The sequence below is a fragment of the Heterocephalus glaber genome, unplaced genomic scaffold (genome assembly GCF_053883595.1).
Source record: "Heterocephalus glaber isolate CG9 unplaced genomic scaffold, H.glaber_assembly_v1.0 deba00001761, whole genome shotgun sequence".
Taxonomy (NCBI): Eukaryota; Metazoa; Chordata; class Mammalia; order Rodentia; family Bathyergidae; genus Heterocephalus; species Heterocephalus glaber.
This window is the reverse complement of record NW_028258458.1, coordinates 2851076-2861584: the sequence shown is the minus strand read 5'-3', so window position 1 is coordinate 2861584 and position 10509 is coordinate 2851076. Positions and strand designations below refer to the sequence as shown.

The window sequence follows — 10509 nt, the reverse complement described above, 5'->3', positions numbered from 1 at the left end:
GGGGCTGCAGGTGGAATATCGGGTGTCGGGCCGATGCTGGGTAGGGCACAGATACCAAGACCCGCAGGCAGGGGCTTGGCGGAGGGGAGTCACTGGCTTTATTTGGGGGCCAGGGAGGGTTAGGTCTTTTGGGGTAGGGGGCTAGGGCCAAACGCCGCAAGCTCAGGGCCTCAGGCCATGGGCATCGGGGACGCCCCCTGCGGGTGCCCATTGGTGTCGCCGGTACAGCCATTGGGGGCCACGGGTGCCACTCCTTTCTTGCAGGGCAGCGGGCCGGCAGCGCCTACCGGTGCGGCTCGCTTGCCGCCGGGACCCGGGCGCTCCATCTTGTACTCCAGGAGCATGTGGTTCTGCGGCGGGAGCCCCACGCAGGCCCTGGGCACGAGGACGCGGCAGGCTCAGCGGCGGGAGGCCCAGCCCCGGGTACCGCCCACCCGACCGCCCCGCGCATGCGCACCTGAGGATATTCTCGATGCAGCTGCGCTGGCGGAAGAGCGCGTTCACCACCGGGCAGCCTGGCGGTACGAGTGGTGCCTTGAACATGAAGCTGAGCAGGGACAGCACCGAGTGGAAGCGCTGCGGCTCGGGGTCGGCGTCCGTGCAAAAGCTGACGCGCTGACACAGCTCCGTGAGCAGGGCAAGGTCCAGCATGATGGGCGCCGCCAGCAGCGAGTCCTGGAGAGGGGCGGGTCAGCGGCCCAGCACGCCCCGGCCACACCCCCTGCCACGCCCCGGCGCCGCACCTCACAAGTGTTGTGCAGCACCAATGTGTTGGTTCCGCCCAGCATCAGCTCCGACGTGTACTCGTCCAGCGCGCGCTTGCTGTCGCCCACGTAGGGCACGTACTTGATGACCACCTAGTGTGCGATACCACGTCGCACAGAGCCGTGCCCCGCCCGTGCCCCGCCCGCGCCCGCGCCCGCACGGGTGCCCCGCACCTACGCAGTGGTCCGGCTCCTCGCCGAGCGCATAGAGCACCGGGTTGCTCTGCACCATGTCGTCCACCACGCTGCTCTTGGACACCTCCTTGGAGCGGAACTGCTGCGGCGCCGACAGGTTCTGCCCGTCGTTGTTGCCCAGGTGGTTGTAGCTCACGATGGACATAGTCTGCGGTCACAGAGTCGGGCGTAGCACTAGCCAGGCCCTCTGGATGCAGGCCTCAGCCGGAACCCGCCCCGACTCACCACGCACCTTGAGGCCAGAGCTGATGAGGAAGTCCACGAGCACCGACTTCACTTTGGTCTGGCCGGACTTGAAGTCGTCACCGCCCACGAATACTCGGTGCTGCTCGGCCAGCTCGAGCGCGCCGGGCACCAGCGTGTTCTGCGGGGACCCGTTGAGGAAGGCGCAGCCCTCCAGGATGCTGGCCACAGCGAAGAGCGTGGACGGCGACACCTCCCGTCCGAGCTGCGGGGGGGGGGGGTCAGCAAGGGGGAGGGTGGGGGCCGCGTCCCGCCCTGCCTGGCCCGACGCCCACCTGGATGGTGCACAGCAGGTTCTCCGCCGTGTCATTGAGACCCTGGACCACATCGCAGAAGCGCTCTGTGTTTGCCGTCCACAGCACGATGACCTTGTCCAGCTCCTCGCGGTGCCGGAAGTCTCGGATGTCCTTGCGGATCTGCTCCAACTGAAAGGAGGGTAGCGGGTGGGGGGTGCAAGCCCCCCAGGCCACAGAAGTCAGGGCCACCCGCCCCCCAAGCACAAAGAGATGCACACGGGGCGAAAAGACGGGCACGGGTGGCCGAAGGCGGAGGGGGGCCGGGATGGCTGGGACCAGGGATGTGGGAGGGCACCTGCTGCGCGCGCGTGCCCGGGATGAGGTTGTTGGCGCGCGCGCTCTGGTTTGCGGCGATGAACTCGGGGATGTAGACCGAGGGCCGCGGGCGCAGGGCCTCCATGTGCGGCCACAGCTGCTCCTGCAGGCCGCAGTCCAGGACCTGCGCCCGCCGCATAGCTTCAGCCAGGTTGAGCGAGGAGATGTCCCAGCCTAGGGGTGTGGGTGTGACCCTCACGCTTGGCCAGGCCTGGAGCCCGACCCCTCCAGACCCCACCGCGCAGCCCGACCCTCGGCCCACCATCGAACACGAGGTCGTCCGGTGCCACCATGGGCAGCAGCGCGTTGAAGGGTACGAACACCTCCTGGCCCTCAGCGTCCAGGCCCAGGCTCACTGTGCCCGACTGAGTGAGCGAGCCGTAGTAGTTGGCCTCCTGGGGGCAGCAGAGCGCCGCGGTGAGGCTGGGCGTGGAGAGGGGCGGGGCCCGACGAACACTCGGCCCCGCCCCGCCGCCCGGAGCTCAGTTCCGGGCTCCAGCAGGACGGAAGCTCGGTCCATGAGCTGCCCCACGCCTTAAGCCACGCCCCTGGCGGGCCCCACGGAGCCTCGCGGAAGTCCCGCCTCCCCCCCAACCCCCCCACACCCGACCCCGTCGGCCGCGCTGCTCCGGGGGCTGGGTCCCCACGCAGTGCGCCCAGAACCCCACCTTGCGGCCGGCGCGCGTAGGCCACGACAGGCGTAGGCGGTTGGCCAGCACGGCGGCCGTGAGCGTGGAGCCGTTGTTCCCGCCCCACCCGACGAGCATGACCCCGAGCCGGGGCACCTGCCGGGCGGTCCGGAAGGTGAAGCGCGTGGACGTGGGCTGCACCTGGGGGGAGGGGCCGTGAGCTCGGCTGGACGCCGGAGACGTTGGGGGAACCCTGCCCGCCCGGTGCCCTCCCAGCCCGCGCCTCCTCCGCGCCACCTTGAGGACGCCGCCCTCGCGAATGACCCGCGTGGTCCGGTAGTCGTAATGCGCCTCGATGGTCTCGGGCGAGTAGACCACGTCTGGGCTCTCGACCACGAACGCGGAGGCTGCCTTCATCGCGGCAAGCTGGGGGCCGGCGGCGGCGTTAGCGGGGACTGGGTGCCGAGCCAAGCTGGCCTGGCCCTGGCCCTGGCCCCGGCCCGCCCCCGGGGTGCACCCACTCACCGGGGCTGACTCGCTCGGACTGAGGCGGAGGACGGCGCAGGCTTCGCGGCGCGGAGAAGAAAAGAGCCGAGGCCACGCCCCCGCCACGCCCCCTCCCGCGCGCGTGTGGGGCGGGGCGCAGGTTCGAGGCCCGACCGTCCAGGGTCGCTGTGGCGCTCGTGTCCCCTTTGGGCCGGAAGGGGCGCGGGCACAGGCACGGTGCCCCAGTGGCCGCAGCGCCGGCCCCGTCCCCATCTTACAAAAGAGGACAAAAAGCCTGCGAATGAGTGCCAAGACCTAGCCAGGGGGTGGTACTGGGGGACGGGGAGGCGTCCTGGGGTCTGATACTGCAGGGGAAACAGGCCAACCAAAACTGAGATCCCAAAGCCAGACAAGGGCTCCTTTATAAGCAGGGGTACCCACTCAGGACGCCCATGTCTTGGAACCCCACGAGCCTCCAGTCCAGCTAAGGATGGACCAATCTGTCCCAGCAGGGCCCAGATGCTTGGGGCTATGTGCTTTGGTTTACCTGCTACAGCAGGAGGGCGTGGGCAGTGCCCGGGGTTGTGGGGGGGGCGTGGGAGCGAGGCCCGAAGCCGCTCGCCCCCCTCTTGCTCGGCCATAAGGGAGCGTGGGAACCCAGCGGGCAGCGGGGGCGGCGCCCCAAGAACTTTCCAAAACAGTGGCCGGCTCCGCGGCTGGATGGAAAGTTCCTAGCACGGGAGCTGGCCCAAAAGGTGGAGGGCTGGGAATGCTGGCTGCGAAGGCAGCTAGGCCTGGCCTCCGGGGCTGGGGCCTCTGAAACCCCAGCTCCAGGCCTCCGTCTGAAGGGGAATGTGGCCCCTCCAGCTGGAGGGAACCTGGGGCAGGTCTTTGACAGCAGGCAGGAGTCCGGGAAGAGATGGCTGCTGGAGGGTTTTGAGAGATGAAGAGTTTGCCAAGAAAAACTGCAGACAGAGCCACCTGAAGATCGGAAAGAAAAGCCTTGGGAGGGGGCTTAGGTGGCCGATTCGAGGGAGAGAGGGGCAGTCTGGGAACTGGCAGACCCTCAGGGCTGGCGACCAGGACTGTGCTACTGAAAATGTTTTGTGAGGCCAGGACTCTGACTTCCCTGCCTTCCGTCTGCTTGCCCTGGAAGCCCTGTGGAGGATTCTAGACCAGGCCAGTTCCCCAAGGTGAAGGCAGTCAGGGGACAGACACCCACTGACAGAGTGCTCTAACGCTGACATCCTGAAATCCACTCAGCTTCCGGATAGCAGATAAGAAGACCCGGCTCCAGAGTGGTCCCCTGCCATCCCCGGAAGGAAGGAATGCCCACAGACCCTCATGGGTCCTGCCCCCAGTTTATTTCCAGTAGAGCATACACATTTTGTCTTTTGAAAATTTTTACTTTTTTCACTGCTGGGGATTGAATCCAGGGCCTTTGCACTGAACTATGCCCCAGCCTTATTTATGTGAGACAGGGTCTTGCTAAGTCACTAAATTGCCCAGGCTGGGCTGGAACTTGGGACCCTTCTGCCTCAGCCTCCCTGCTGTTCAATCACATTCCAGGTAGGCCACACTTCGTGGAACCTAAGCAGAAAAGTTTTCCCTGGGTCTCTGGGGCTTGGTCCGAAGGTTGCCTCCTGGGACTCAGATACAGGAACTTGGGGAGCTTGGGGGGTGGAGTTAGGGTGGAATGCAGGACTGGCACATGCTAGGCAGGTGCTCACCACTGAGCCACTGCCCCATCCCTCTTTGGTCTTTGTCACAGGAGTGTGGGGTGCGCCCTCCTGAGGGGTGAGGCAAAGTACCCTATCCACCCCAGACCTCCCAGCAGGGTGTGCCCAGATGCAGGGTGCTGGGGCTTGGCTCTCCTCGGGGGACAGAGCAGCCTGGGCCCCACCTCTGTGTGTACCATCGCTTGGCTTTAGTGATTTCCCGGGTGCTTCAAGCTGCTCCCCCAAACGATCACACCTGAAGTGGGGGTGTGAGGGCCCCATCGCTCAGCCTCCAGCTGGTCAGAAGTGCGGCCGGCAGTGGCGTCAGAGCCCTGAACCGGGGAGTGCTCCACCCTGGGCTGGGTGGAGAGATGGGGACTTTGGGCCCAGGGGTCAGAGAGGATGGCACAGGCACAGGTGCAGCGGCGGCCCAGGACCCCACACGCCTGGGGGTGGGCTGGGGGGTGCAGGCAGGCGGCAGGGAGAGGGTGGCCTTGGGCTGGCTGCCATCCTCCCCAGCAGTGCCTGAGGAAGGTGGCAGTGGGGCTGCGGTGGGCCCGGCAGGGAGGGTGGAGGAGCAGGGGTGGGAGGAGACACGGCCCAGGAGTGTTGGGGGGGACTAGGACCCCCCTTTTTTGCAGTACCAGGGATCGAACTCAGTACCTTGCACTTGCGAGGCAGGCGGGGCGCCAATGAGCTAAATCCCCGGCCCTGTTGTTTTGAGACTGGGTCTTGTCCTGTAGCCCAGGCAAACTCCCAGCAGGCCTCCTGCCTCAGCCTCTCCAGTGCTGGGATCACAGGCCTGCTCCACCACGCCCCCTCGTAAACTAGGACCCTCTGTAGCACAGCGGGTCCCAGCCTGCTGGGAAAGCAGAATGTCTGCACGAAACCACCCATCAGTCACCAAGAACGTCCTCACTTAGCTCTCCAGCCTCTTGTCCTAGCCAACCAATGGCCCTTACCTGGGGGCGTCCCACAGCAGGGCACCACGCTCCATCTCCCACGAGCTGAGCTTTGGGTTACAATAAAGCCACCCGCATAACTTCCCAGGGGCCTCCGGGCAGGTTTTCAAGTTCTGGAGTACTAGGGATTGAACCCAGGGCCCTCGTACTCAGCTACACCCCTGTGCCTTTTTATTTTTTTGAGACAGGATCTGGCTAAGTTGCTCAGGGTGGGCTCAAACTTGGGATCCACCTGCCTCAGCCTCCCAGAGTCCATGGACTACAGGGCTCTACCACCACGCCCACCCTAAGGTAGCTTTCACTGAGGATGCAGGTTGCAGAGGTCTGAGGAGAAGGCTCAGCTTCGTTTCCAAGTCGTGCCCATCCCCACTGCTATGCTAACCCGGGGTGGGAGCACCCTCAGCTCTGCACGTAGACGTGTTGATCCTGAGAGATTCTCTGGTCTGGGACTCTGAGCCCTGCATGGTCAAACCTGCCCCCAGAGCTGGCCTGTACTGCTTCTGCCCCACCCTGGGGCATCTTTCCTGCTGTCCCAAGGCCAGGATGAAGGGGCAGAGTAACCTGGTGGGCAGCTCCCTATCCACCCAAGAAAAGCCACCTCGGGAACTGTGCCTGCTCTGCACCGCTGAGACCCCAGCCACCCTGGCTACATCCCTGCCCAGGCTCCTGACCACCATCCAGTGTCACCCGTGGGCCGCTCGGGATGGCAGCCAAGACCCGGCAGGAGGGGGCAGGGGCTTCCCCTGGGAGGCGTGGTGGCCACACTGTCCCTGCAGCCGGTACATGCCGCCCCGCCCCTGCCCCTCGGATTCCTGCGCTGCCTCAGAACTCAGGCCAAGGACGAGGCAGACTGCTAACCCCAACCCTCGCTCCTGCAGGAGGCTGTTTTTCCTCTGCAGAATAAACACCCGCCCTACCTGGCCTTGGAAGGGCCACTGCCCCCTGCTGCGCTCTATGCCTCCGGCCCTGCTGGGTTCCTGGAGCCAGGACAGAGGGTGCCGCCCCCATGGAGCCTGAGCCTGGCACCCCAGCCCCGTTAGTGCCAGCCTGGCCTGGGAGGAACAATGAAACACTGCCAGACCTGCTGCTGAGGCTCGCTCTGCTGTCCAAGGCCAGCCTTGAGCTCCTGGGCTCAAGTGATCCTCCCACCTCAGCTTCCTGAGTAGCTGGGAGTAGGGGACAGGGTGGGGCACAGCTAACCCAAATCATCCACCCCTCAGCCCTACCTGGCCTGTCCTCTGGCTCACGACCCTGCTGTGGTTCCCAGGACCCCCACCTGCCTGGTCCTCTCCTGGACCCAGCCCAGCCCCGCCACTGACCCAGCTGCAACACACACAGGAAGCCCAGCTGCCAGGTGGCTGGGTTCATTCAGTGTAATTTATTGTAGGATAAAAAAATCAGCATTCACCTGCTTAGTGTACAAAAAGGACCCTGGGTTTCTTAAGAAAATGTTAGGAAACTGCAGAGGTGGACGCCTTCTGATTGTAACATTTGGCAAAAGTGAAAAATTCTTTGTAAACACCAAGTCCATGGCTCAAAGTAGTTTCTCTACAGTACAACATTAAAAGGAAAATAAAACAGCATCAATAAGTTAGACCGTATTTAATCAGCGAGTGAGGGTCATCCCGGCCCCGAGGCAGAGTCCTCCCTTGCCTTCGAGGACCCTCGGGATAAGGGACTGGCATGGCGCGGGGATAGCGGACTTAGGGGACCCCGTAAATAACGGCTCTCGAGTGCAGTGCGCACAGCGCCTTCCTTAGCCGCCCGTCCGCCCCAAGTGGAAACAAAACAGCCATTGAAACAGGAGGCCGGGCTTCCTCAAAGGAAAGAGCCGCCGGTGTCCCCACCGCGCAGGCGCCAGCTCTGTGGAAGCAGCCGGAGCCCTGCAGGTTAGAGAAACAGACGCATGTGCAGACAGCCACACTCACACACACGCACGCGCTCAGTCGCGCGCACACACACACACACACACACACACTGCCCCACCGCGCCGGGGACACTGGAGACTAGGCACAGTGACAAAGCAGCAACCAGGGTGTCCTGGGGTCCCCAGCCCCTCCCTGAGTGCAAACCCAGCGATGGCCTGGCTGAGGCAACCTCGGGACCCGCAAGTAGACAGAGGGACGGAGCGAGGCCAGCAGCGTGGGGGCCGCGGCCTGCACAGGGGAAACTGAAGACCCAAAACATCACGCCCGCAGGGCCACCACGGCTGAAGGCCTGAACAGCAGGGTGGCCCAGCGAGGCCTGCGGGCGGCATCTCTAATACTGCATAGGGACGCGGGACATCCCGACCTGGACGTCCGAGGACAGGGAGGCACAGGTTTAGAAAAACTGCTTTCTCTTGTACAAAAATAGACGAGTCTCTTCGGTGGTAGCTCATAGAAAACTAGAAAAGGCAGCGGGCTGGCCCGAGTCTTGGCGGTGGCAAGAGGGACGGCTGGGACCCAGGCAGGCCACCGAGAGCTCACTGCACCCAGGCGAGGGCGGCCGGGCCTCCCGGGAGCTGTGGCTCGGAGCCGAGTGTCCGCATGTTTTAAATACTGTTTTCAATAGCCCGGCCTGCCCAGCCTGCCCGGCGCCTGGTGCCCAGGGTGCTGCTAGGCCCAGGCCTGTAGCTGCCACTGGTCGTACTCGGCGATGAGCCGCTTGATGTGCGCCAGCTTGCTGTGCAGGTACTCGCAGCGCTGCTTCTCCTGGCTGTAGTTGGTGTTGGTCTGGGGGACAGGGGCACTGTGAGGGCCGGACAGGGTGTCCGGAGGGCACAGGGGTCCCCTCTGCGTGCCCAGAAGGGCATGGGGCCGCGGGGGGGAGAGGGGGTGGGGCGCGGAGCCCCAGCTCCCGAGCCTGCTGCACCACCGTCCCAGCCAGCCCCGCACTCCGCAGGCTCACCTTTTTGATTTTCCGGTACTCCTGCAGGATCTGCCCCCGAGTAGTCTGGAGGGAAATGAGAGAGCACGTGGCACCCCTTCCGCCGGGAAGCTGGCCCCCGCGGCCAGGCAGGGCCCGGCCGGGAGGGACGGGCGGTGCTGAGCTGGGCAGCGGGGAGAGACGGCTGTGGGAGGCGGGGAAGCGGTCCCCGTCTGCCCACTGGGGCTGTCTGCTGCTCCCAGAACAGGGCGACGGTGCCACGGGGCCACACGGGTGCTTCAGGGAGGACAAGGGGTTCCTCTGAGACCCCCCAATCCACTGGAGACCCAAAGGGGCCTGGGCGGGACATGCATACGCTGACCCTGCTGACCCAGGGCTTGGCGCTGCAGGGAGGCACCCTGCTCTCAGCTCTGGAGGAGGCAGGCGGAGGGGACAAGAGGAACCGAGGGCGGGGATGGACACTAACCCGGCTCTGGGCCTTCTTGGGTCCAAGGCGACCCCCTGCCCGAGGGGCTGCTGACTCAGGCAGACACCCCTGGACCTTGGCCTCCGCCTGCCCGGCTGTCTGGGCCTGGCCTGGCCCCTCAGGAATCCCGCCGGGTCTCCCAGCCACAGCCCCTGGTACGTGCTCTCTCTGATTTTCCATCCTCTGATCCTGTGCCCCAGCAGCTCTTCCCGCCTGTCCCCATGGAACTCTGGCCTGAGCCTGTCCCCTACCCCATGGACACACCTCTTCGGGGGCCTCCACCTGTGCAGGGGACCCCAACAGCTTCCCGGTCCTGCTTCCACAAGTGTCACTGCCTAACCTCTTTCCTTCTTTTCCTCCTTTCTCGCGGTGGTGGGGAGGGAATCCAGGCCCTTCCTGTGCTAGGCAAGCACTCCCCACGCCACACCCCACCACTACCTTTCTGTTTCAGCCTCAGTCTGGCTGTGTGGGCCAGGCTGGCCTTGAACTCATGGGTTCAACAGTCCTCCTGCCTCAGCCTTCTGAGTACTGGGACCGCAGGGGTGCAGGGGTGCAGGCCTGCACTCCCGGCTGGTATCATGTTCTGAGCAAGACCCTGTCACACTGGATGGCACCTGCCTGCCCAGGGAGGACCGGCCTGCCAGGAGGACTTCCTCTGGGGGACCGCGCCCCCGGCGCACCTCGTATTCCTCGGACCCCTGCGTCAGCTGCCGCAGCTGCGCATCAAGCTGTGTGAACCGCCGCGTGATCTGCTCGATGCGCGCGTGGAGGTCGCGGTACTCGCTGTACTCGGCGTTGAAGTCGTTCTTGTAGCGCTGGCGCTGCTCCGAGGAGGAGATGGCCACGTACTTGCTGTGAGGACACAGGGCTGTCAGCTTCGGGGGTGGGGGCAGGGACCACTGACGGGGCACGAGGAACCCCGCCCACTGACCCGCTGGACTCACAGCAGGTAGTCAGGCGTCTCCGATGTGGACGTGGGCACGCTGGCACTGGCGTTGCAGGCTCCGTTCAGGCCTGCAAGAGCCAAGGCAGACCTGGGTCTGGCCGGGGCAGACACAGGGGCAGGGTGCGTGCAGGCTCCTGCCTGCTGGCTGTGGCTGCAGCGGCTCCGACACAGGCGAGGCCAGGCCACACATCGGGAGCCCTGCTCCTCCGCTGGCCTCTCCTGAACATCAGCTCGGCCTGGCCTGGCCCGAGCCCTGTGGCACCCTGGGCTCCGGCCCAGCACAAAGGGACAGTGGCCTCCAGAGCCGCCCCGCCACATGCTCTGGGCCTGGTCCCCACCCAGAACCTCTGCTCCTGCTGGACCTGGGCAGCCTGGGGTGGATGGGCCATGCTCTGTGGCCTGCAGTCCATGCCCGGGGCGGGGAGCACCCCACTGCCCCACCCCGCATGCAGCCCATACCTTCCTGAAGGGTCTTTTTTTCTCCTTCTTGTGTTCCTGGGGATGGAACCCACGGCCTCTGCACTGAGCTATGCCCCAAACCCTTTTCAGTTTTTTCTTTTGAGACAGGGTCTAAGCTGCACAGGCTGGCTCGCTCAAACTTTTGATCCTCCTGTCTCAGCT

The 10509-nt window shown here is 64.8% G+C and overlaps 2 protein-coding genes across 3 annotated transcripts in view; both read right to left on the bottom strand.

The window, feature by feature from the left end:
- Positions 1-75: 75 nt before the first annotated feature.
- Isyna1 (inositol-3-phosphate synthase 1) lies at positions 76-3067 on the bottom strand. Its single transcript, XM_013068726.3, has 11 exons — positions 2968-3067; positions 2740-2868; positions 2482-2643; positions 2076-2208; positions 1794-1987; positions 1478-1627; positions 1192-1407; positions 943-1107; positions 744-857; positions 458-675; positions 76-375 (listed from the first exon to the last, which is right to left on the bottom strand). Exons 2-11 carry the CDS (start codon positions 2857-2859, stop codon positions 171-173), a joined length of 1677 nt encoding a protein of 558 aa, XP_012924180.2. The 5' UTR covers positions 2860-2868; positions 2968-3067; the 3' UTR covers positions 76-170.
- Positions 3068-6967: 3900 nt separating this feature from the next.
- Ell (elongation factor for RNA polymerase II) overlaps positions 6968-10509 on the bottom strand; it is a 44066-nt gene continuing 40524 nt past the window's right edge. Inside the window, exons 9-12 of one of the 2 annotated variants that reach the window (XM_087201908.1) lie at positions 9887-10019; positions 9623-9794; positions 8498-8542; positions 6968-8322 (exon numbers count right to left, since the gene is read on the bottom strand). In XM_087201908.1, coding sequence (XP_087058034.1) covers positions 8206-8322; positions 8498-8542; positions 9623-9794; positions 9887-10019 — 467 coding nt within the window. In that variant the 3' untranslated portion in view covers positions 6968-8205. The remainder of the gene's footprint in view (positions 8323-8497; positions 8543-9622; positions 9795-9886; positions 10020-10509) is intronic. The other variant, XM_004873368.3, reaches the window with a different exon arrangement.

Bases quoted from the DNA above. Each gene is read 5' to 3' on its own strand.
- Isyna1 (XM_013068726.3), bottom strand. From the start codon at position 2,859: ATGAAGGCAGCCTCCGCGTTCGTGGTCGAGAGCCCAGACGTGGTCTAC. The intron at 1,988-2,075 runs GTGGGCCGAGGG...CCACACCCCTAG, and splicing joins GGACGACCTCGTGTTCGATG to GCTGGGACATCTCCTCGCTC. The intron at 1,408-1,477 runs GTGGGCGTCGGG...CCCCCCCCGCAG, and splicing joins ACCTGCTGTGCACCATCCAG to CTCGGACGGGAGGTGTCGCC.